Here is a 25,320-nt window from a genome sequence, read left to right as displayed (position 1 = left end):
ATTCGGCCCCTGTGTTCTGGCCTTTGGTGGAAGAGGGTCTGGGAGAGGATGGTCAGGCTGCATTGCACAGCTTTGGACACACCTCAGCCCCAGTTTGGGTATCTGTTCCTGCCCCGAGTGGGCAGTGTATAGTGTTTACCTTTGCTCAGTATATGGCCTCACCACGCCAAGACCTCAGAAGGCATTAAGTACAGGTTTTGCTCATAGAGTTAAACACTTTGTTCCCTGAGCCTTGAGGCTAAGTCTCTGTCAGGGGCCTTTGTGTCTACCCTACAGCCTCATCCATAGTTGGCCTAACTCTAGTAGCCAACAGAGGAGAGCTGTGTTCTTCCTTCAGAGAATCCAGTTAATACTGCTAGATTTGCACTGGGCCCTAGTAACCCCATATAACTTTGAGATGTGGGACTTCTTGTATTGAAATAATCATCAGGTCAGAGTGTCAGAAATATCTAAATTTGTATTTTAAGTTAATGCCTTAAATTTATCTTAACTGCATTGGAGATTTGGGTTGGCCTGAGTCAGAGTTAGAAGATGAACCACTTTTCAGATGCAAGGCCTTGTGGTCCAGGGAAGATTACAGCAGGTATGGGTACGTGGTACTTATCCCTGCCGTCCCATCAGTGAGCACAAGGACAAGCCTACTCATGGGGTCAAAGCCAGAAGAGTAACAGGCTTAGCCTGTCAAGTCCTGTCAGTGACAGAGTTTTGGTGACCTGAAAGAGAAAGACCAAGATCATCACATCAGAAACCCTGGTCTTAGGGGCAGACAGGAAATTTAGGGTTCAGAGAGCTAAAAGAGAACTGAAAGAATGACTTTGACTAAATTAAGGAGGGAAGAATCAGTGCACTAGTGAGGGAGGTGAAGAGGAAGCTTCCTTCAGAGGAAAGTGATGGCTGAACCTCAGGAGAAGAGCCCTGAAGGCTGATGCTGTCCCTTCTGTTAGAGCTTCTCAAACTGGGCAGTCCATCGACTGCTTCTATAAAAGCAATGCTGAGCAGAGTGTTTATAAAGAGGGTGGAGGTTAAGTTGTTACCCTAGAGATGCAGAACCTTTCTCTCTTTTGCTTTTGTCTGTGTGCATACTGTGTCTGTCTAAGTCACAACATTAACCAGGGATAGTTCTGAGCTGAGGTCATGTTATTGTCTGTCGAGCATTTCTTCTCAGAAGTGACCTCTCTTTCAGCTTTAATTCTCTGCAATTCTGTTTCATTGTTTCAAGACCACAGGATACAAACCAGGGAGTATTCTGGAACATTAAACTAACAGGTGTCTTGTATGGCTGTTGGGGCATCTTTATTGGCTGGGCCTCCTAGTAACTGCCAGGGGAGGGTCCCAGCACCTCTGCATTGTGTTTCAGGACCTCCTGGACCCAGCCCGGTGGCGAATGCTGATCCAGCAGTTTCGATATGACAACTACCGGCTGCACCAGCTGGGAAACAGCTCCGTCTTCACCCTCACCCTGCAGGCTGGGCTCTCAGCAATAAAGACACCGTATCCTCCTTGCTCTACCTTATCCTCTAGGGTAAAGGTTGAGAGGGCCTGGGACCCAGCAGCTTGGTCTTTCTTTGGTCTGTGTGTCCTCTGTGGCTTTTCCATTTCAAATGTTGCTGTGTACCTGATACTGGCTTCCCAAGAGTCCTAACTGTCTAGCCAGTTTGACGTCTCAGCTTGACTCATAATGGTCATAGCTCTGGAAAGGAAGCAGCCTCCCTCTGCAGGAAAGACAAGAAAGGCTGACCCCTCCTTGTTTATATTTGACCTACTGTGCACTGAAGGTGACTGACCCATCCCTTATATGACTCCACAGTGCATAGCTGACCTATTCCTTCCTGTGATGGACACCTCCCAATCCTCCAAACCCCTTCTCCCAACCCCCATGGTAGATTTTCAACTTTGGTGTGGCCGATCTTGTCCCTTGTGTGGTTGATCCTTGCTCATATGTTTGACACCCATCCCTTGTGGTTCCTATAGTCAGAACTCAGAGCTAACGTCTTGTGAGTCTGACACTATCACCACTACCACCAAGGGCGTCTCTCCCTTGTGTGGCTGAACCTCTCTGACGGAACCTGTCCATTGTGTGCCTGGCCTGATTGCTCCATGTAGCCAAACCCATTCTGTATGAGTGTCCCACAAGGTAGTGACTTTGCTGGCATGCATCACAGCTGGTGCTGCTGTGCTGGGCTCCAAGCTGAGGCTCAAGGACCATCCTTTTCACCATCTCTAGTGGACTGGAGAGTAAGCATGTGCTGCCTGCCACTTTCTGGCATCCACCAGAACATCTCTGTCTTACACTCGCCTGCCCTCTGAAGAAATTTGAGTTGGGTGTGAGGGTGCCAACAAGTGTGCTGTTGTGCCACTGGTAGCAATACCAATGGCTTGTCTTGAGTCAGATCTCTGTGAACATTGATATTGAATGACTATGGCATTCTTTTAACTTGGATGTTAGCCCTGTTTGTTTTCTCAGTGGTGTCCCTATGGTCATAAGGATGCCCTGTGGCTAGCTAGACAGTAATAGTCACAGCATACCTGCCTTGTTGCTGATCTTCTTGGGACAGCCTTTCCTTAACCCTGTGTACAGACAGTGCTACAAGGAGGATGGCAGCTCCAAGAGCCCCGACTGCCCTGTGTGCAGCCGCTCTCTGAACAAACTGGCACAGCCCCTACCCATGGCTCACTGTGCCAACTCCCGCCTGGTCTGCAAGATCTCTGGTGACGTGATGAACGAGAACAACCCACCCATGATGCTGCCTAATGGCTATGTCTATGGCTACAATGTGAGGGCCCGAATATCAGGGCTATGGGCTGGGAGGGCTGGGCAGCTGTGTGAAGGTAAAAGCATCAGGGTGTGGGTATGGAGGAGGGTACCACGTGTGAACAGCCTCAGGCTTCTTGACTGGTATCCATTCAAGAAGTGACTTTGTAAGGTTAGATGGCGTGAGACTGAAGAGATGGCCCCACGGTTAAGAGCGTTTGTTGGTCTTGCAGAGGACCTGCGTGGTGGCGCACAACCGTCTCCAGCTTTGTAGTTGCAGGAGTAACGAGTCCCATGGGCTCTGACATCTCTCCTGACTTCATAGGCATCAGGCACACATACATACACACATGCAGCAAAACACTCATGAGTAAATAGTATTAGATGATTTGTTCCCTGGTAGCTTATTTTTTGGAATGAACCTTAATTCAGATCTTAGTTTGCATGGGATTTTCTCATTTTAATGCATAACTCTGGTTTTGTTTTCCAGTCTCTGCTTTCTATTCGTCAAGATGATAAAGTTGTTTGCCCAAGAACCAAAGAAGTCTTCCACTTCTCCCAAGCTGAGAAAGTGTACATCATGTAGGCCTGCGTTGCCATGTGCACGCCCTTGGCCAGAGGCTGTGGTGGGTGGGAGCCATGCCCTCCTGCCCTGACCCTTGACCCCTGACCCCAGCCTGCCTCGGCATTTGTTTCTTGCGACCAAAGATCAGTGAGCAACGACAAATACTCTTAGAAAAAGAGGAAGTGAGATTTACTAAGTCTGTGCTTGAGAACAGCGTTTGGTTGGTAGGATTTTGTAACATAAGTCGACTGATGCCTCTGCAGGTTCTTGCACCTCTCAAAGGAAACTCTCTCTACAGTGTGGCCTGAGCACCAGGAAATCCAGAGCATCTCAGAAGTAGGAATTGGGTCATCGATTATTTCCCTGTGTCTCTCCGTTTCCTTCCTTTTGCTAGTGATGGGACTCAGGGGAGCTTGAGGAGCAGGCTGGTCCTTTGCCAACTCTTGTTGGTCATAGCCTGGGCAAGGTGCTGGCCGTACCAGGTTGGCTGCAGTGACTTGTGACGTGGTGCCGAGGCCTTTCCTGACTTCACTGTCTAGCTGCTGCCAAAGCACCATCCACCACATGCACCTGGGCTGCTACTCGAGCCTCTGCCCTTGTGGCCAGGGTGTCTGGGGCTGTGTCTGTGCACAGGTTCAGCGTCTCACCTTCCAGCACCGCCTTATCTCCTGCTTTGAGAATGTATTCACGGGAAAGCCACTGGACTGAGTTTCTGCAGAGGCCTTGCCAGGTGGTTCCGTAGTCCTAGAGTGTACATGCTTTTCATTACGGAAACTGATAGTTCAGCTAAAGTAAGTACTGACGGGTTTTCCAGACATGAACCATTGTAATTCACACAAAACCATATTGTAGAGGTTTGTATCTAGCGCTTATTTTTGCATGTTGATGTTGATTAGCTAATGAACTGTAAATGTAAAGCGTGTTAATAAAATAGCTTTCTATTTCTCACTTTTTTGTGTGAGGTATTTGTAAGACCTCGGGTGTCTTTTGCTAACCCTGCCAGGCAGTAGACCATGCAGCACCTCTGTTGGACCTGCGTTTGTCACTACAGTGAAGGGCGCTCAGCACACTGCTTTGACCCAGTATACAAAACATTGCCTGCAGATCCCCAAAGGGCTTCTCTGAGGACTGAGGGCATAAATACCTAGAGTTCTAAGGTAGGTCACAGTTGGCTCCTGCTGATCTAGCCAGTGCCCACCTGCAGCCTGGTTGAAGGACCAGACGCTCTTGGTAGCTGTCCTAGTCTCTGTTCTTGGGATCTTAGACACCACTGTTGGAGGCAAGGGTTCAAGCCATGCACAATGCCAAGCAGGTGTTCTGAGTGTTCCTTCCCCTCACCCACTCAGGTCTTTCCTTAACTCCGTAGTTCTGATTCTCCCTCTGTGGCAGCTGCATTGACCTCATCACCTAGTTCTGCCAGTGTGGACAAACACATGCACCCCAGTTCAAGTTGGTGGGAGTACCCAACGCTTCCCAGTGCTCTCTGGAGCACCTTATGCCATATTTTGGGGTCTCTGTGGCCTAGCATCAGTTGACACCTCTATCATTCTGGAGCCACACCCTGTCTGGGGTCTTCCTCTTCTGCCCACAGTACCAGTGAGGTTGCAACAGAATGACTCCAGCACTTTATTTATTTACCTTTTCAGTGTGACTGTCCTTTGGGTTGAGTTTGACTTATGAAATCACCAGACCTGACGTTCATGTGATTAAGCATGCTAACATTCTCTTCTGGAGGCTTCTCCCTTCAGCAAGGCTCTACAAGGTAAACAGATAAGGGAGTGGGGGAGTCACAGCTACTTATAAGCCACACAGGGAGCTTATACCTTTAAGCCAGCACTCGGGAGGCAGTTCCTGCAGATCTCTTGTGAAGTCTAGGTCAGCCTGGAGTTCCAAGGCAGCAAGAACTACACAGAGAAACCCTGTCTTGAAAAACAAACAACAAGCTACATGGGGAACTTCTTGGTACTGAAGCTGACTTTATGTTTCTGTAAATCCACATAAACTCACTGGTTCATGAAGCTGGACTTAAATGGAATCCATCCATTCTCTCTGGTCTGCTGGTTCCTTGGCTTTGGCTTTCTATGTGTTATATGACATGTCCCTCTGCCGTAGTGGCAGCTGCAGGTTCCACTTTGGGTGAGAAGACACAGGTGAAGCTGAGCTTTCTCCCTCGAGAGATCCTGCCTGCATGAGGGAGGAATGACACATGGGAAAGGTCATGCAGTTGACATCTTTTAAGCTAGCTTCTGAGTTGGCAGGAAGTAGATAATAGGACAAAACTGTGATACTGACTTGAAAGATTTTAGTCTTGGTTTACTTTCTCATTGCCATAAAATTCCAGTGGAGGCACCTACAGAAGAAAGGTGGAAGGTGTTAGCAGCAGGCAGCTGTGCTGGAGCAATTCCTGCCTGTGAGGTCACATCTTGAGGTAACCATGAGGCAGACAGAGAGTGAACTAGGGATGCTACAGGCTTTTAAGACAAGGCTCACCCCTAGTGACACACTGTCATAGTTTGAATATGCTTGGCGCAGGGAGTAGTACTATTAGTAGGCATGTCCTTGTTGGAGTAGATGTGTCACTATGGTCATAGGCTTTTACACCCTAGTCCTAGCAACCTGGAAGCCAGTCTTCCGCTAGCAGCCTTCAGATGAGGATGTAGAACTCTTAACTTCTCCAGCACCATCTGCCTGGATGCTGCCAAGCTTGATGAAAATCGACTGATCCTCTGAACCTGTAATTAAATGCCAGCCCCAATTAAATGTTGTCCTTATAGGAGTTGCCTAAGTCATGGTGTCTGTTCACAGCAGTAAAACCTAAGACACACCTTTTCCAAGAAGTTCACACCTAATCCTTGAAAAGTTCCACCAAGCATTCAAACGTGCCTATGACAGCCATTCTCAGACCACCACAGATGTGTGTGTGCACTCATTGGAGGTTAGAGGATAACTGGATATCATTCTTCCAGTGTGTTACTACTAGACTGTGGAAGTGGGAGCTCTCAAGATGGAAATCTCAGCTGCACCCATAGTGTGGTGGTCAGTGTTGCCTGCAGATGAGAATTTTACAGGGTGATCCAGGGTCTCACATTGAATTACATGGTCCCTGCTAAGTAGCAGAACTTGGGCTTTAGTGGATAGTGGGGCCAACTCTACTTTTGGGTCTTGGTAACACCCAAAAGCACCAGGAACAAGGGTCAGTGATGAGCACCGACGTTTGGTTCCCAGCACTCATAGGGTGGCTTATAACCATCTTTGATGCCATCTTTGAGTTCCTGGGAGTTCAGTGCCTTCTAACCTAGAGCACCAGGCATATGCATGGTGCACATACTTGCATGTTAAAAATACATACAATATTTAGAAATTAAAAACAGGAAGGCATGTACTGCTGGAATACATCATGCACACAACCATTGGAGAATCCTGCTTGAGAGATGTTTGGGTAAACTGAAGTCTATTAAAATGGATAGATTACACTGTGTCAGCCCAAGACCTCTTTAGAAAATTGTGTGTATGACTGTTTCCCTATATATGTGGGTACAGATGTATGTGTACTACATGCATGCAGTGCCCAAAGAGGCCAGAAAAGGGGATCAGATCCCTTGGAACTGGAGTTACACTTGTGAGCTACAGTTCCCATATGAGTATTGGGTTTGAATTGAACCGAGGTTCTCTACAAGAGAAGCAAGTGCACTTAGGCGCTGAGCCGTCTCTCCAGCCATCCCCCTCCCCCATGCCTTTTGAACTTGAAAGTGTGGTTGAGGAGGCTAGATGGATCATGGAGGGATAGAGCAAATGGTGCCTCCAGTCAGGGGTGCTGTGCGCACCGTCGCCCTTTTGACAGAATAACTGATGTCGGTGATGAGATATCATCATCATGGACCTTGCTGTCTTGTTTAGTTTCCTTATAGTCCCAAGACCAATTCTCACTTGCTTTGAGTGGAAGGCAGTGAAACTTCAGAGATCATGCCCACCCTCTATATAAAGGCCCTGTTATTTAATGCTAGTCTCAAAAGTGTCTTTCAAGTCTGGCAAAGCATCTGGAAGAACAGCAAAAGCAGCATTTAAAGGCATTAAAGGTTGTGTCAGTGAGAAAAAGATTAGGCCTGAGAACAAATAGGGTATTGAAAGAAAATCTCAGTGCCAGGGGCAGACTACCTCCTTATGAACTGTTGGCGTAGGGGCTGGGGAAGCCCCCTCAGACAGGTTTTTCCCTTTGTTTTGTTATTGAAACACCCCCCCCCCCAAATAGCTGTAGCTTTCCTGGAACTTAACTATGTAGACCAGGCTGGACTCCACCTGCTTCCTGGTTATGAGAATTAAAAGGCAGGTGCTGGTATTAAAGCCCTGTGCTTCCAGATCTGTCTTTGACATATAATTCTTCTTTTTAGACTTAAATCTGTTATCTTCTACTTGTTTCTGATTTGTCTCATCTGTTCTTCTCATTAATTTTTACCTGTATCCATTTTGTTTATTTTAAATTAATCACATGGGGACGGGGATAAGACAGACTTTCTCTGTGTATCCCTGACTATCCAGAACTCACTGGCCTCAATCTCACAGCAATCCATCTGCCTCTGCCTCCTGAATGCTGGGATCAAAGACATGTGCCACTGCCTTTGCAGTCTTACAAGAGACGTCCCACTTTTCTGTTGGATCAAATCTAGGGCCTCACACATGCTCCGTCAGGAAGTCAGTAAACAGTTCTCGGCCCTGCTGCATCTAATTCGCTTTGTTACTTTAGAGGTTCTCTTGATGGTAGTGGTATGTTCTGAGAAATGGGTCACTAGGCAGTTACATTGTTACGTGACCATAGTATGTACTTAAACATCTGATGTGTCCTTATGTGTTGAATTTGGTCATCAACTGAAAGGACATTATATACTATGTGACTGTTTATCATGATATACCTTCAAGTAGCACAATGATATATCTAAGAATACAATTCTCAGGACGTATACTACCATTTCCCCCTCCCTATCACTTGAGTAGTTATCATAATCTTTTCTTCACTATTAAACTTCAAAATCTATTGAACCATAGCTTATAAAAGAAAACTGAAACCATTCCGTCAGCTTTATCGTTTGTAGTTCTTCAGTTGCTCAGAATCTGCGTCTGCTATCATTCCCTTCACAGGACTCCCTTGACATGCAGGCATGCAAGAGCTTGCTCCCGATTGCAGCAAGCTTAGCCTTTGAAGGATGCCTTGCTGCACATGTATACACAAGGCTGGCTTGACAAAAACCTTTTACTTCTTTAAAAGACATTTTAGAACCACTGAGATCACTCAGCTGGGAAAGGAATCTGCTGCTAAGCTTAGCAACTTCACTTTGAGTAGTGGAACCACAATGGTGGAGAGAACCCGCTCTCAGAAATTGCCCTGATCACACGAGGGAGGTTCCACCTTCTAACACCCCCCAATAAAAAAATGTAATAAAAATATCTTGGACCTAGGACCTGGCCACGAGGTGGTGGGAAGAGCTCAGATTCCAAACAAATTCAGAAGTTGGGCTGTCAGATCCTCACATATTGAACACAAATGAGGAGGGGAAAAGTTCAGTTGACTTTGTTCACTGGCCCGGATTCAAGGAAGGGTGGGTAAGTGGGTAGGGCAGCTTTTAACAACTGGTCCAGAAAATCAAGACCATACTACAGGACACACAAACTGGCTGGATGCCCGCTCTGTGGGTGGAGAACTGCGGCCCAAGACGTGGTACACAGGGAGACCAGTGTGTGCCTCCCCTTTGCAAAGGGGAGCAGGAGCTGATAGTGGAAAGGCGGAGCGAGTTGTGAGATGGCTAAGGTGGCAGTGCCCGGGTCTGTCCGTCCAAGAGTTGGCCGCTGGGCTGAAGCAGGGTGAGGTCGGCAAGGCCAGAATCCTGAACACTGTGAAGCTGTAGGGAAGGGAGCAAGCAGCTCTAGCCGCCAAATCTTTTACAATCATCCTACGTTGAGACTGACTGAATTGCTTCCCACGATGGTCTGTCCTCGGGGTGGACAGCTGACCGGGTCAGGGAGGCAGGCCGACTCCTCCCAACCGGACTTGCGCCCAGACTCCCTTCTGAGCTTTCTTAGAGATATACAGGGTTTGTACATAGGCCGCGAGCCTCCTGGTGGCCAAGGAACTGATCCCCCGATCAAAACTTCTTTCTGCACCTCAGTTTCAAATTCCTGACCCAAAGCCACCTCCCCTTTAAGAACTTGCTGGGCCCTCCCGCCTCCTTTTTCTCGCGCTTAGTTCTTCTTGAACTGCCCCGCCCCCTGATAGCGCGCTGCGTCACCGCGTTGCCGCGTCCTCGCGCCTGCGCCGTGGAGCCACCCGGGCAAATGCGGGAGACTGGTGGTGGCCTAATCTGAAAGGACCAGAGCGGGCGCGCCGCGGTAACTTCCGCTCCTGCGCCGCGGGTCTTCTGGAGTTTGTGCCCGCCGCTCCCTGGGGCCTGTAACAGAGCGCTGCCTACACCGGAAGGGGTGGGTGAGACAAGAGGCTGCATCCGGTGGTCCGTGTCACCGGAACAGCGGAACGCTGGTACTGTCTCCTGAAGCGGAGGGTCAGGCAGCGATTGCGGCGGACTGAAGGGTCGTGGCCGGTCAGATTCTCGGCCCGCAGGGTCGGATCGGTCGCCCCCGCAGTTATCTAGAGACTGTCGCTTGCAGAGAGAGAGTATCCTGTGCGGCCAGTTGGAGTAAAATTTAGTGACATTTCCCCTTAACCGCGGCAACGTCACCCACACAGCTGACCTAAGACTGCTGGAGTTAGTCTCATCTTTAAAACCTTAGCTAATTATCATCAGAGGGCTTGATGGCCTTCAGTGATGGGAATGTGGTAGCTAGCCTTCTTCGCCTGGGAGACACCCCACAGAGACACCCTAGGAACTTTGCCATTGTACCCCATAAACTTCGTTGCTAAAACCAAGACTATGAAGTATTGATGTTAATCCGGCATCTCCGCGTCCCTTGTTTCTAGATATGGATCAGAAACTTTCACAGTTGATAGAGGAGCTCACAACTTCAGGAGAATCCCAACTGAATGCTCAGAAAATGAAGGAACTGAAGAAAATTTGCAAGTATGTATTTAGGCTAAATGTGCCATAATAACTGATCCACCGAGCACCCACACCGAGGAGATTGTGGGGTTCCCGGGAGGGCCCTTTGTCTTCTTGTACATCTCTGCCACCTGCTTTCGCCCAGAAAGGAATTATCTGATAACCAGTGGTGGCACTTGCCTGTTGTGAGGTAGAGTCAGGAGGACCATGAGTTCCAGGCAGGGTGGGCTATGTAGTAAGGTCTTGTCTCAGAAGTTCTATAAGGAAGCACTAAAGGAGTTCTGGGGCTGTAACTCTAGTGTACCTGGATCCAGAATGTAGCACAGACTCTGAACTTGATACCTCTGACCATTTCTGTATGTTAGAAAGCAATCACATGTCAGTAAAAGTATATCATCTTCTTTCCTGTTGGAGTAAAGAGTTCAGGATTGTGTCAGTGACTTTGGCCTCCCCACCCCCACCTCTAGGGATGAGCTCAGGAGCCTCAAGCATGCTAGGTAAACTGTGGCACTGAGCTACCTCTATTTTTACTCACCCTTCTTCCCTCCCTCCCTCCCTTCCTTTGAGACAGATTCTCATGTAACCCAGGTTGACCTCTCACTATGTAGCTTTGGCTGGCTGTGCAGTTCTGATCTTCCTGCTTCCACTTACCAAGTGTTCCTTTGGGGTCATAGGCATGTGCCATCGTAGAACCTTATCTTTAAGTTAGTCATTCTCACCCCTATTCATCCTTCTGGAGAAAGCACGGCGATTCATTACCTTGGCCACTAATGATCCTTTGTTTACAAGATGAGAGAACTTAAGTGATTCTTTCTGGAGTGGTAGAATATTTACATTGCAATAAAAACTCTACTCCAGAGATGGTTTAACTGTGCACCCCAGAAAACCCCCCAAGTATAATTTACACAGGTATTGTAATGGGGGTAGAGAACTTTGAGAACCTTTTGCTCCATTTCCTGTAGAGAAGGCTGGTCTGTACACCCAGGCCTGTCCTGGGGTTCAGAGGGCACCTCAGAAGGGGTTCTAGACTTTTTATGTGGATAGTAGCAGACAAAGCAAGAAAATTTATTAAGAGTTAGTATCCTTCCAAGAGAGAAAGCTGGCTCAAGCAGGGAAAAAGTTTAACATCTCAAATGTCTCTGCTATACCAAGAGCTGGGCTTATTGTATATTACTGTGAGCTTTTGCTGTTCTCCCTGTTGTATTTCTACATTACTACCACCTGCTTTCCATGTCTGATGGTTTGAATGAGAATGACTCGTGTGTTTGAGTGCCTGGCTCCCAGATGGTGGAATGGTTTGGGAAGGATTAGAAGGTATGACACACCTTGTTGGAGGAGGTATGTCATTCATGGTGGGCTTTGAGGGTTTAAAAGCCTACTCTGTTCCTAGTTAGCTTTCTGCTTCCTGTTATCCCAGGATTTGAGCTCTCAGCTATTGCTCCAGCACTGTGCCCATCTGTCTGCTGCCATGTATCCCACCATGATGTTCATGGACTTACCCTCTGAAACCGTAAGCCCCAATAAACTCTTTCTTCTGTAAGTCGCCTGGCTGTCGTGTCTTATCACAGAAACAGAAAAGTATCTAAGGCAGTGCCTCATTAGCATCTTAAATCCCCCCAGGGATGTACATTTTTTAGTATCCTATTGAGCTATAAATTATTCTATAGATAATTTGTTATTATTCTATAGATTACCCGAGTGCCTGTGTTAGTGATTCCAGGTCTTAGCTGGGAGGATTCCAGTCTTCCTCTTTGCCAACTTTTATTTTTGTTCTAATTATGTAGGCTTTGTACAAGGTCTTTGGACCTAACTTTCCACTTGAGATCTATGGTTCTAGGAATCTTTTAGGGAAGCTGAAGGACAGTATGGTGGCTGCCGAGGTGGTAAAGCTGCTTCCTATGTAAGCCTGGCAACTGAGTTTAATCCTAGGAGCCCATGCAAGGGTGGAAGGAAAGGACCGTTCCATAGTCATCCTATGTTCTCCACACATGTGCTGTGGAGTGCACCCCGACACAGAGTCAAACACAAAAGTTAAAACATTCCCATCTGGTTTCTAGAAGTACTTCTTCTCAGGCCACATAAGAGGGACCACAAACCTGCTATCCAGTGATGGAGAGAAGAGTTCAGATTCTCCAGCTGAAAGTGTTATATCTTAGACCCACAGTGAGTCGGGTCTTCTCACATGACTTGCCTATGGGTCAGTCTACTGGAGGCATCTTCTTAATTGAGGTTCCCTTTTCCCAGATTAACTTAGCTTGTGTCAAGTTGACAAAAAAACTGACCCACACAGGCCTCCAAAGGACAATAATCAGGAAAAACATGGCTGTGTTTGCCCAGGAGAGCCATCTTTGTGAAGCTTGCTCCGAGTATATTATTGTACATACTGTTTTGACTTGTCTTAACCTGTTGACCCCAAACCAGCATTTATTTCTCTCTGGACATTAGGTAGGCTTACCTCTGGGCCTGTGTTAGCATATCAAGAGCCATCAAGCCTTGTAGGACAGCTGACCTCACCCTAACTTTTGAGTTTAGGAGTAAGATATATCTCTTAGGCTTGGAAAAGAAAAAACTAATGATTATATGTTGAGAATTTGCAAGATACAAAAGAATAATTTCAAGGAGGAATCTACCATTGGAATAAAGGGAAAATAGTGTGAGGTTAGAATCGTTGAGTTTATATTGTACCAACAGTATAAAAAACATAATGAAGGGCAAGAGAGATGCCTTAGGTGGTGAGGCTGAATAAACATAAGAACCTGAGTTTGATCCCGGTCATGCATGCAGAAAGCTGGGGGTGTGGTGGCATACATTGTAACGGCAGTGCTGGGAAGACAGAGACATGAGGATCCGTGGCATTCGCTGGCCACCCAGCCTAGCTTAATCATTGAACTCCAGATCCCAGTGAGAGACTGTGTCAAAAAACAACATATACAGCATCTGAGGCACCTGATGTTGATCTCTGGCCTTCACATGCACACACATTCATGCATACTCACATATATGTGTACACATGTGCATGCACCTACACACACATGAACAAGGACACCCACCCGCATATATCCCCACCAGTAATTAAGAAAAGCATAAGGTTACAATTATTGATAGATTTGTAAATAGGACTTACCTGTATATTTAGGAAGTTAAGACACTTTATTTGAAGAGAATTTTTAATCTAAAAAAAAAAAAAACAGTTTGCCTATGTAAACAAAATTGTCTTTAAGGCATTCTTAATTATTTAAAGATTGATATATTTACTTTGTATGAATACTTTGCTCACATGCATGTATGTGCACCATGTGTGTGCCTGTTGGATTCCCTAGAATTGGGGTTACAGATGGTTGTAAGCCATTTCATAGGTTCTGAGAATTGAACTCAGGTCCTTTGAAAGTGCTCACTGAGCCATCTCTCCAGTCCTTCTTTAAGGTATTCAGGAGTCCGTGAAGACTCAAAACAGGTTTTATTCTAGAGACTAACTTCTTTCATTAGTTAGTTGTTAAGACATCAAGAATAAATTCTTAAGTTCTTTTAGTCTGAATGGAAAAGGCCTCTGTCTACCCTGAGAAGTTATCGCAAATAACGAAAGGGATTTATATCTTTAACAGGCTCATGGCTGTGGCTGATATAGCTTGCAAGTACCCAGGATAGCCACATGCAGTAGCTGTAGAAATAGTCTGTGAATGAGAGAAGGCTCCTAACCTTTAGGTGAGGATCCCTAGAGGTCCAGTGCGTGCTCTTGGACCATGTTTTGGGCAACTATAAGGGTTGTAGTTGAAAACAGTACCTCCTGTGGCTTTTGAGCATTCCTCTCAACCCCAGCTATGCCCAAGTTTATTTAGTAAGGGATCCCAGATTATTGCCTAAGGATGTGTTTTAGTTTTCTTTTGCTGTCATGAAAACACCGTGACCAAAAGCAACTTGCAGGGGAAAGGGTTCATTTCATCTTAAAGCTCTCGGGTCACATTCCCCACGGAGGAAAAGCAGGGCAGGAACTGGAAGGAGGAAGGAACTGAAGCAGAAGCCAAGGAGGGGTGCTGCTTACTGGCTTGCTCCCCATGGCTTCCTCAGACTGCTTGCTTATACAACTCAGGACTACCTGCCTAGGGGTGGGACACCAGCATCGGGCTGGGCTCTTCCACAGCAGTATTAATAAGAAAATACCCCACAGACTTAACTACAGGGAATTGGATGGAGACCTTGTCTCAACCTAGGCTTTTCCTAGGTAACTCTAGCTTGTGTCTACTGACCAGAAAACAAACAAACAAACACACACAACAATCAGGACAGAAAGAAAACAAAACAGTACTGGGAATAAAATTAACATTTCCCATCCACCTTCGTAATTTCCTGAGGCACCTCAGCAGATGCTTACTGTTCGATGAGGTCATCACCCAGCAGGCTTTGAGGCTGCAGTGTCTCCTGGCACCCAGTGCTCTTGGCCTCCTGCTTGAGGTTTACAATGTGCGTGCTCAGCAAACACTACCATTGTGGACTCGCCCTAACTCTGACTCTGACCCTAAGTCACCTTTGTCATGGTGTCTTATCACCACCAGAACAGCGACTAAAACATGGAGCAACTTCTCTGGTCTGTCATAGTTAACAGGTTTCCTAAGTTTTTATCCCTACAAGGAGGTTTTCTGTCACCAGCCTACATCCCATCAGCCAGCCTATATTGAGACCAGAAGATGTTATAGTAAAATATTAGCCTCTTTAGGTTCTCAGAATCAAATATATGTCTTATTACATTTTTTTTAAAGATTTATTTTATTTATTATATAAGTACACTGTAGCTGTCTTCAGATACACCAGAAGAGGGCATCAGATCTCTTTACAGATGGTTGTGAGCCACCATGTGGTTGCTGGGAATTGAACTCATGACCTCTGGAAGAGCAGTCGGGTGCTCTTAACCGCTGAGCCATCTCTCCAGCCCGTCTTATTACATTTTTAACGTTTATGATTTGTATATGTATGCACGTGTACACACAAAAGCGTGTGTCTATGCATACAGGTGCATGCAGATATCAGTGTGCACTTGTGGAGGTCAGAGGACAACTTTGTGGAGTTGGTTCTCTCTTTCCACCTTTATGTGGATTCCAGGGATCAAACTCAGATCTCCAGACATACCCAGCAAGCACATCTACCTGCTAAGCCATTCAACAGCGTATGATCAAACATAATTTCAGTTCTTGACGATGTACTATAGCTATGCATTCAAAGTAACATAGGGAGTATCCTAAGAGGAGAGACAAGAAGCAGTCTCTGGGAGTAGGAAGTACCTCCCTCTGTATTGTGAGGAATCCTCTCAGAGGCTTGCCAGAGTGGGATGTGCCCAGTCTATCACACTCTCGGGGTTCCGGTGAATTGAGTGTTGCTTACCCAAGGGTTAGAAACACTGCTTTGAACCCCCAGCTTTCTGTGTTTCTCATTCTCAGCTAGAGTCGGAGCCAGCTTGTACTGTCTCTTCAGGGACCTTGTCCTGCTTTAACTTTGCTGGGAATGGAATGCAAGTCACCATTACAGGCACATTTTTTTGTACCTCAGTGGAAAAAGGCATCTCATGAGAGCTTCTAAAACGCCCCAGGCAGCTAGGTTTTTCAGAGAAGAGGTTTGCCTGCATGGGTAGCTCTGTGTTTTTCCAGATTCTCATCCAGGTTAAAAGTAGAAACAGGCAATTTTTTTCTTTGTCTTTGGGCCTCACGTGTAAGGGAGTAAAGATATCTCAGAAGCTCCATCAGTGGCCTTAGAGATGGATTATCTACTAGAAATGAACAGGGAGGACAAAACCAAAGGGGGTAGAATATGGGCGGCACAGGAAGCGATACAGAAGTCCAGAGCGGTGAGACATTCTGTAACGAAGGCTGAGACTGGAGGGAAGCAAGCAGAGCTCCCATGCTGCAGGGACTCACTAGGAGATAGCAGCATGCGCCAGAGCTGGTGACCAGAAGTGCTCCGACGGGAGCCACCGCACCATTGCCACTGCCTGGAGCCCACTGCACAGAGGCAGCAGAATTGCGTCTGAGCATCCCGTCAGCACCTGCTCTACCCCACACCTGTCATCACCTAAGCCTCAGGGCAAGCGAAAAAGGGAGACACAGGAAAGTGGTTGCTAGATATGTGTCGGTGTGGCTTGACGGGCTCCTGTGAATTTGTCCTTTCCAGGGAGTTGCCACAGGACAAGGTTGTATGTGACTTTTTTTATTTTTAGTGTGTGTGTGTGTGTGTGTGTGTGTGTGTGTGTGTATTCAGAGTCTCACTATGTAGCTTTGGTTGGCTTGGAACTCACTGTATAGACCAGGCTAGCCTCAAACTCTTAGAGTGCTGAGATTAAAGGTATGTACCACCACGCCCACCCCCTGAAGTGTGACTTTCACAGCACACCTTGATTCATGAAGGGCTGTCTTCTACCCTCTGCCCATGACCAACCAGATCATCTTGTAATAGGCATCATCAAGCGTCTGGCATGCTAGTGGTGCAGTGGGTAAGAGATCTTACCTTACAAGCTTGACAGCCTAAGACGGCCTGGGAGTGAGAGAACTGACTCCTGAAAGTTGCCTTCTGGCTGCCACATGCATGCCATGGTATGTGTGTTCTGTGCATGTGTCCTGCTACATATAGTTCTGCATACATCCTCACGTATTACATGACTCACTAGCATCTTAAACTTCTACCCAGGGGTGTGTCTTCCAGTGTATTAATGAACCTTTGGTTACTCTCAGGCACTGGGGAGTGCTTCTTAGCATCAGCATGTCTCCGTCGATCTTAGCTGAACTTTGCCAACCTGTGCTTTCTTAGGCTAATCTTGTGAGGCTTTGTACAAGGCCTTATGCACCTTACTCTGCCCCATTCTCCTGGCTTACTGCTATCCTGTGAAGGATCTGTGCATACTGTGGGTGTCAGCTGGGGACCATCCAGGGATAGATGTGTTTCAACAAAAGTCACTGGCGTTTGCTTTTGTAAATTTATGTGTACAAGTGTTTTGCTTATATGTATGTTTGTGTACCATATTCATGCCAGCTGCCCTGGGAGGCCTGAAGAGTATGTCAGAGCCATCCCTCCAACCCCTGACATTTGGTTTGGTTTTGTTAAGATTTATTTATTTAATATATAATATATATATGTGTATATATACACACACACACACACACACACACACACACACACACACACACTGTAGCTGTCCTCAGACACACCAGAAGAGGGCATCAGATCTCATTACAGATGGTTGTGAGCCACCATGTGGTGGCTGGGAATTGAACTCAGGACCTCTGGAAGAGTAGTCTTAACCTCTGAGCCATTTCCAGCCCCTACATTTGATTATTAATGTAGCATTTGAATTCTTTTGTGTGTTTTAACCATGTTTATCTTTGCAGTGCTGGAGGTTCAGCCGAGGACTTCACACAAGCTAGTCAGGTGCTTTACCACTGTGCCATGTCAACATCTGCTTTAGCCATTTCAAAATGTAGAAACGCTCTTGGCCCATGGGCGATATAGAAACAGGCCAGGAGTGGGCCACACTTGGTGCTTAGACACTAGGAAGGGAAGAATGAAGACTGGATGCTGAGCATAGCACCCACCCTCGACACTTGTAAATGTAGTGTTCCCATACAAAATGTGACACTGATTTGTCTTTGCTGAGTAAGCTCTTAGGCTGGCTTGTGTCCCCAGGTCTTCAGAGGAGCAGCTGAGCCATGCCTACCGCCTGCTAATGACACAGCTGACCCAGGACCACGCTGAGATCCGCCTCTCAGCCTTCCAGATCGTGGATGAGCTCTTCACCCGGTCCCATCAGTTCAGAGTGCTGCTTGTTTCTGACTTCCAGGAATTCCTGGAGCTCACACTGGGCACAGACAATGACCATCCCTTGCCACCCCCTCGGGAGGCAGCTCAGAGGCTAAGGCAGGCAGCCATGCAAGCTGTGGAAGGTTGGAATGAGAAGTTTGGGGAAGCCTATAAGAAGCTAGCCTTGGGCTACCACTTCCTAAAACACACCAAAAAGGTAGGTGGGTCTCGGACAGTAAAGTTCACTTCCCTGGGGTGGTTGAGACAGGCCAGCCAGTGAGTGAGAGAGCTCTTTTCACTGAGAATTTGACCATTGCACAGGCTAGGTAGGCAAGGCAGCTGGATCAGCGTGTGGTAGAATGGAGGATGTTCCTCAAGGTCAGAGCAGACTTGGGGAAGAGAACCAGCCACCCGCCTGAGGGTGGAGCATGAGCCTGTAGTCTTAATCCTAGATGGCCTCTGCGTTCCTGACAGGAAGCATGTTCAGTTCTCGCTGTGGGCTCGGACTGGTGCTGCGCTTAGTGAGACCCCAAGCTCGGCTATTTCTTTCAGCCCTCCTGTCACTGTCCATATGTGGCCCTGCCCCTGTCAGCAGCACGGGCAAGTGGCTGGACCATTCTGCATGGTTGTGGTCCCTATATGGTGTCCCCTATTCTCTGGGGTTCACTTCTGGGTGGCCCCCGGGTCTAGCTGGTAACCCCTGACCTGCAGTGGGAGGAGCATGTTGTTTCCTAACACGATACACTTGGCACGGGATGTCTTTCGTCTTCTGTCTGGAGGAAGATGTGGCAAGATGAGGCGGCCTTGTTTGAAGTGCTGTAGACACCAACCATTGAGACCCCGGCCTTGCGTTGATGGCGATGTGTCTTTTTTTTTTTTTTTTTTTTTAACTTTGGGTTTGTGTTTGTTGTAGGCAATCCTAAACTTCCTTCTCAATTTCTCAGGTGGATTTTCGGGATATAAATGTTAGGACTCTGGCAGAAAGGAAGCGAGAAGAGGAGAAGCAGAAGCACTTGGATAAGATCCACAGAGAAAGTGCTGACCGGGCTAAGAGGGAGATGGAAGGTAAGTTCCCAGACTGAGCCCCTGAACTGCCCATGGCCCTCGTGTTTGTTTCCTAGTTCTTCTCTACTCTAGTCTGAGACCCATGCAGGCAGGTTTGCAAGGCAAGAATGGTTCAGGGTGGGGTTGAGCCTTCACAGGCTGCCCATAGCCCTGGTGTCTCCTGGTGATTTGGTCCATCTGTAACTATTTGGCCTAAGACTCCCTGAGGAGAGAGTCTGAATCTAGGTGTGAATCTAGAAGAAGTCTGCACTAGCTGGAGGCCATCTTGCTATTCTTCTCATGTCCAGCATCTGTTCTTGCTAGTTCCCTTCCCCAGGTCCTCATCCTTCCTGGGAGCTAATCCTTGTGAGATGGGCCAGCTGCACTCTGTTCTCAGATACAGGTCTTGGGTTCTTTCTGTGTCCAGAGCCTCCTTCACGCATCTGCCCTGGTTGTCAGCCTTGAAAGCCTAGGCCTTGGAGAAGGCTGCAAGCAGACAGCTGTGCTGCGGATGGCTTAAAGGGCTCTAGAAGGGGGAACCCTGTAAAGTGTGTTGTGCTGATGGTGGAAATGGGGCCTCTCTGGGACTACCATGATGAGTGGAAGGCTGGCCTTTGGTAGTGGTCACACAGGCTTCCGTGAGCTACCACACCACCATAACGAGAGGTCTACTTCAAAGGCTGAGTTTCTGTGCTAGACAGTTTATTAAAGAGTTAAAAGTATTGTGATGTATGTGCCAGGCCATTGACTGTTTTTGGAAATATCATGACCCCTTGGTGTCCTGGGGAGCAGTCTTGGCCATCTGTTGCTCTTTGGCTCAAGATGACAGAGTAAGTAGATCTCTCAATGTCTGCAGAAATGTCTGATGAAATTGGATGCTGCCTGACAGAAGTGGAGAACTGCTTTAGGCTGCTGGTGCCCTTGGATTTGGGCCCGTACCGAGAGGATAAGTTCTTTGGTGAGGCATCTGGCATAGCAGAGGACCATGCTCCTTGCGCCTGGAGCCCAGACCTGGCAACTCCCCGAGGGTCTGGTCTCTCTGGACCCCAGGATGAAGAGCAGCCATGCTGTAGCAAGGACCTGGTTGCCTCTGCACACCATGCAGGATCTGCAGTTGGTCTGAAGGCACCAGCCCCAGCAGCCACGGAAGACCCCTGCAGGGATGAAGACAGACACAGCGAACACAGCGACCCAGAGGATTTCCTGCGGAGCCATGGGCTGGGCTCCCACAAGTACACGCTGGACGTGGAACTCCCCTCAGGTAACGGCTGCTGGGGCCGTGCAGTGCCTCCACACTCTGCTCTAGCCAGGTGTGTAGCTCCCTCACTGGCAGTGGGTTATCCTGTGGTAGGATTGAGGTTAGGGACAGCAGTTCCTTGGGTTGGACCATGAGAGAGGGGTAGAGGGACTTCCACCTGGTTAGTCTTCCTGCTCAGGGTTTCTGCCACCATGAATCAGCTTGGGGATTCTCTGCCATTGTAGCCCTGTCCCTGGGAGGCTAGGATCAGGGCAGAGTCCCTGGCAGGCTGTATGGGTGTCCACCTGGAGGTCCACCAGGGCCACCTTCTTAGGAGGAAAATGTGAGCAAAGCATGATTTCATGCTGTGTTTAGAATGACGGGGGTGTGACAGCGTTGTGTGTGGCCCTGGCATTCCAGCCTTGGGGTACAGAGGGGCTTTCTTGCTCATCCATCCATCGTAGCTGGGCCCGGTATCCTCACAGTGCACGTGTTCACCATGTGGATCTGGGTGGAAGAGCCTGGGCTCTGCGGGACCCACGGCTTCAGGTTGCTATCTCTGAAGCACCGCACCTCGCCTTACTCATCCAGGTGCTCGATCCGGAGGCCCTGCCTAGCAGGGGTTGTCAAGGAAATGAAGGGCCTGTCAAGGAGAGGCAGAATGGCAGGGGTCACTGAGACTCTGGCACTAAAGGGGAGGACAGTCGTAAGTGAAGAGGCAAAAGAAGATGGCTCTGAGAGATCTAGGCCTCTGGGTGGGAATCCATGTCTGCATGGAGCCAGAATGAATGGTATTGTCCTAGATTTTTCCAAGACTGCTTTTCTCTCAGGGTTGACAAGTATCTGAGACCAGCTAGGAGTCACATTTCCAGTGGGTTTAATGGCCTCTGCTACACGGCCAGCCTCAGCATCCCTCTGTGACCTACTGTCTTGGTTTGGGTTTTACTGCTGTGAACCAACACCATGACCAAGGCAACGCTTACAAAGGACCACATTTAGTTAGGGCTGGCTTACTGGGTCAGAGGTTCAGTCCAGTACCATTAAGGCAGCATCCAGGCAGGCACGGCAGTAGAGGAGCTTAGAGTTCTACATCTTCATACAAAGGCAAACAGGAGAAGCCTGGCTTCCAGGCAGCTGGGAGGAGGGTCTTCAAGTCCACTCCCACAGTAACACATTTCCTGCAACAAGGCCGCTCCTCCTGATTGTGCCACTCCCTGGGCCAAGCATATGCAAACCAGCACACTGACTTTGCCTTGTTTTAGACGGTCTGAAGGTACAGGAGAATGAAGACAACCTGGCCGTGCTCCACGCTGCTCGAGACTCGCTCAAACTCATCCAGAACAAGTTTCTGCCAGCGGTGTGCTCCTGGGTCCAGGTGAGGCTGCGTTTCCAGCGTTCAGCAGTGAACTTGGGCTGTGGGGCCAGAGCACTAACCTGGGTGGGGATGAGCATTCTCCCTCTCGGGGACTGTGTGGAACCTTCGTGAGTGAGCCATCCTTTGTTTTACAGCGGTTTACCCGTGCAGGGATCTACAGTGGACATTTAAAGCAGGCCATTGACCTGAAAATGGAACTGGAACTTGCTCTGAAGAAATATGAAGAACTGAACATTGAGCCTGGGAGAGGACAAAGGAGCAGGGTGAGTTCATGGAGCTGAGGCTAAAAGGTCCCGGGAGCCTCCACTCGGCCATCTCAACAGGCAGGCATCATCAGATTCAGAGGATTCTGGCCTTTTCCTTATTAAGTTCTTGTGGTGGAGTCTCAGATAAACCTCTCCCAAGAGAGGACCCATCTGCTCTTCTTGGCATGGGGTTCGGTCCTGTCCCTCAGCAAGTCTTCCCATGAAGTCACTCATGCCACTCATGCCATGGTGGCTACATTCCTGCTGTTGGTGTCTGTTCATCCTGTGTTATAGCCAAGGATACTTTCAAAGTACTGAGACTCTCCTCCCGAGAGCCCAAAGAAACAGGCTGTGTTAAGTAGGTGGGACTTGTGGGGAGATGCTAGCAAACAAGGAGTCGTGTCTTGGGCAGGTCAGACAAGATGAAGCCTACAGAGCACTCAGGCGCTGTCAGAGGTGAGCACTGTGCCCTTTGGGGTGGAGACCTGAACACCGCCTGTCTGTTAGGGGGATGACAAGGCACTGTATCTCCCTGAGTGGGGATCTGGTGTTAAGATAGAGCAGGGATACATGGGTCCCCTAGATGAGGCTAGAGAAATGGGAGTCCAGGCAAGGCCAGAGAGAGGTGTAGGCATGTGTTCTGGGTGCCTGGTAGTGAGCGAAGATGCAGTCCCGTGGTGACCTGGGAGCCATAGAGGCCATCCATGCCAGGTACCCTGGAGCTGGCTGGAAGGCAGAGTACGTTGCAGTGCCTGGAGGAGGTGCTGCCCTTGGAGTAGGAATGGAGCGCCTGTGCCTGGGCTACAAGGAACTAGAATTCTGCATAGATGACCACAGAGCTGACGGGATGGCTGGTCTTAGGGGAGATGGGCCTTGGGAGTTTTGACTGAAAGAAAACTGCCACAGTCCAGGCTCTCTATGTCACCCAATTCTTTTCACATCTCCAAGCTGACAGTCATCACCATCCCGTTTCTCTCAGCTAGTTTTTTTTTTTTTCTTTTTTTTCGGAGCTGGGGACCGAACCCAGGGCCTTGCACTTGCTAGACAAGCGCTCTACCACTGAGCTAAATCCCCAACCCCTCTCAGCTAGTTTTAATTTTAAAAATTTTGCATTTGTGCCTCTGTGTGTGTGTGTGTGTGTGTGTGTGTGTGTGTGTGTGTGTGTGTGTGTGTATGTATTTGTCTATGTGTGTGTCTGTGTCTATGTTCTCTCCTTCTACTATGTGGGTCCAGGGACAAGACTCGGGTCCTTGGCAAGTGCCTTTTCCTGCTAGACATCTCACTGGCTTCTTTCAGCTGGTTTATAGAGGAAACAGACATCAGAGCTGCCACCTCCCCATGGAGGCCTGTTCTTAACCCAAATCCTAAACCTGGACCGTGAGCCCAGTCCCTGCACCTAGCCTTAGTGCAGAGATTTTCAACAAGTGGGTCGCGGCCATTTTGGGGGTCAAATAGTCCTTTCACAGGGGTCACATATCAGATATCCTACATACCAGATATTTACATTACTGTTCACAGCTCTAGCAAAATTACAGATATGAAGTAGTAGCAAAATAATTTTATGGTTGGGGGTCACCACAACATAACGGACTGTATTAAAGGGTCATACCATTAGGAAGGTTGAGAAGTATTGCCTTAGAGGTTAGTAGGTCAGCTGACCTGGGCAGTCTGACTTATAAATTCTATTTTGGAAGGTAGCTTTGAGGTGGACTTAGCTTTTTCCTTACTGAGGGAAAGATCAGATTTGAAACCACCCACTACTCCACCATAAAACCAAGAGCACTCCATGTCTAGCACTTGGAGACCCTGCTGACCAGTCTGTGGCAGCTTGTAGGTACACTGAAGACACAGGTCAGGTGCTGGAGCCAGAGGACATAGGAGGGAGCTCTGTTCTGCAGCTGCTTGATGGTCCCAGCTTTGCAGAGCGCATGTGTGATGTGGGCCAGCAGAGGGCGACCTCGCTTCTCTTTCAGTCAACCAAGGCTTGAGCTTAAGGCAGTCATGGGAATATAGTGCTGTAATTGAGGTTTGGCTGTGTGGTATGTGTGGTTAACCTCTTATGAGAGTTGCATTTTGTTGTGTCGCATAGCTAAGTAGCTTTATGAATTTTGAGCACTATATTTACAGTAGAGAACATTTCTGTAGCCATGAGGAAAGTGACAGCGCCCGCCCTCACTGCAGCTGTCAGGAAGAGTTTGTTTTAACTCTACACTCAGTGTCCACAGTCACCAGTGATCAGTTTGGCCAAGACTGTGCCACATGAGGCTACCTTTCAGGGTGACCTATCAACCAGCCTGTGAAGTGAGGGCACCTCACTATTATGCTGTGTACCCCAATTCCTTTCTGAAGAACTCAGTCAAGCCAGTCCTACATTCTGTGTGAGTCACCTTGCTAGTGGGCCTTGGCAGTGTAGGGACATCCTTAGATAGCTAGTACTCCATGGAATGGCCATAGAGCCTTGAATACTCTTGGGTAGCACAGAGGGTTTTGCGAGGCCTAGGTATTGCTAGCCTGCATTTCCTTACTGGGACTAACAGCAGTCTTGGGGCTGGCAGCCTAAAGCTCTAGCAGCCTGCCGTTCTCCTTGTCTTGCAGCTTTGTCAGGTGGATAATAGTGGGTGTTGCTGTATGCTGTTGTCTTACCCTCATCTCTTATCTCCATATTTCCTGACTGCTGAGTGGTTGACTGCGGAGGAGACCCGGGCAGTCTTCTTCTGGCCTACAGGACACGCATGAGCCTTTATGGGTGATGGTGAAGACAGGCAACCTCCTGGGTCAAGGTTCAGCATTTAGTTCAGCCAGCTTCATGGGCAGCAACTTGCATCCCCAGAGCCCAGGTGAAGAGGCTCCGTTTTTCTATATTGTGGCTTGTACCTGTATGGTAACAGCCATGCATTCAAGGCAGCTGAGTGGAAGCTGGACCTGGAGGTAAAAGCTTGTCTTTCTAATTATTTGAAAGGCTGAGGAGAAGGACCATTACTTCAAGACCAGCCTTAGTTATAGTGATTTCAAGGGCCGCCTAAGCAATTTAGTGAGCCCTTGTTTCAAAATACAAAGGGGCCTGGGAATTTAGCTCAGTGGTGGAGTGCGGCTTAGCATCTTTGAGGCTGTAGGTTTAACCCCTAGTATTACACCAAACAGACTAAGGAGCTCGCCCGGACTCCTGCTCGCTGTCCTAACCCAGCTGCAGTCCTAGAATTCTTTTGTGATGTAAGGGTATTAGGCTCATGGTAAGCCATCACTGTCGTAGCATGACTGTGTCAGTACTTTGGCTGCCCTTTCC

General features: G+C 48.1%; 2 protein-coding genes across 9 annotated transcripts in view; both read left to right on the top strand.

Moving 5' to 3' along the window:
- Window positions 1-4,265, top strand: part of Maea (macrophage erythroblast attacher, E3 ubiquitin ligase) — a 33,425-nt gene extending 29,160 nt beyond the window's left edge. For both annotated transcript variants that reach the window (NM_001008319.2, XM_087582749.1), the window contains exons 7-9: window positions 1,358-1,491; window positions 2,579-2,774; window positions 3,243-4,265. In NM_001008319.2, coding sequence (NP_001008320.2) covers window positions 1,358-1,491; window positions 2,579-2,774; window positions 3,243-3,338 — 426 coding nt within the window. In that variant the 3' untranslated portion in view covers window positions 3,339-4,265. The remainder of the gene's footprint in view (window positions 1-1,357; window positions 1,492-2,578; window positions 2,775-3,242) is intronic.
- Window positions 4,266-9,612: 5,347 nt separating this feature from the next.
- The window catches only part of Uvssa (UV-stimulated scaffold protein A), a 40,270-nt gene continuing 24,562 nt past the window's right edge, over window positions 9,613-25,320 (top strand). The window contains exons 1-7 of one of the 7 annotated variants that reach the window (XR_015636685.1): window positions 9,613-9,785; window positions 10,282-10,381; window positions 18,023-18,353; window positions 19,081-19,201; window positions 20,037-20,441; window positions 21,680-21,792; window positions 21,927-22,055. Coding sequence is in view for 6 of the 7 variants with exons in the window: in NM_001436960.1 (NP_001423889.1) it covers window positions 10,284-10,381; window positions 18,023-18,353; window positions 19,081-19,201; window positions 20,037-20,441; window positions 21,680-21,792; window positions 21,927-22,055 (1,197 nt within the window). In the remaining variant the exon portion in view is untranslated. 7 annotated transcript variants of the gene reach the window in all.

The sequence above is a fragment of the Rattus norvegicus genome, chromosome 14 (assembly GCF_021556685.1).
Source record: "Rattus norvegicus strain SHRSP/BbbUtx chromosome 14, alternate assembly SHRSP_T2T, whole genome shotgun sequence".
In the NCBI taxonomy this organism is placed as follows: Eukaryota; Metazoa; Chordata; class Mammalia; order Rodentia; family Muridae; genus Rattus; species Rattus norvegicus.
This window is presented reverse-complemented; position numbering and strand designations above follow the sequence as displayed.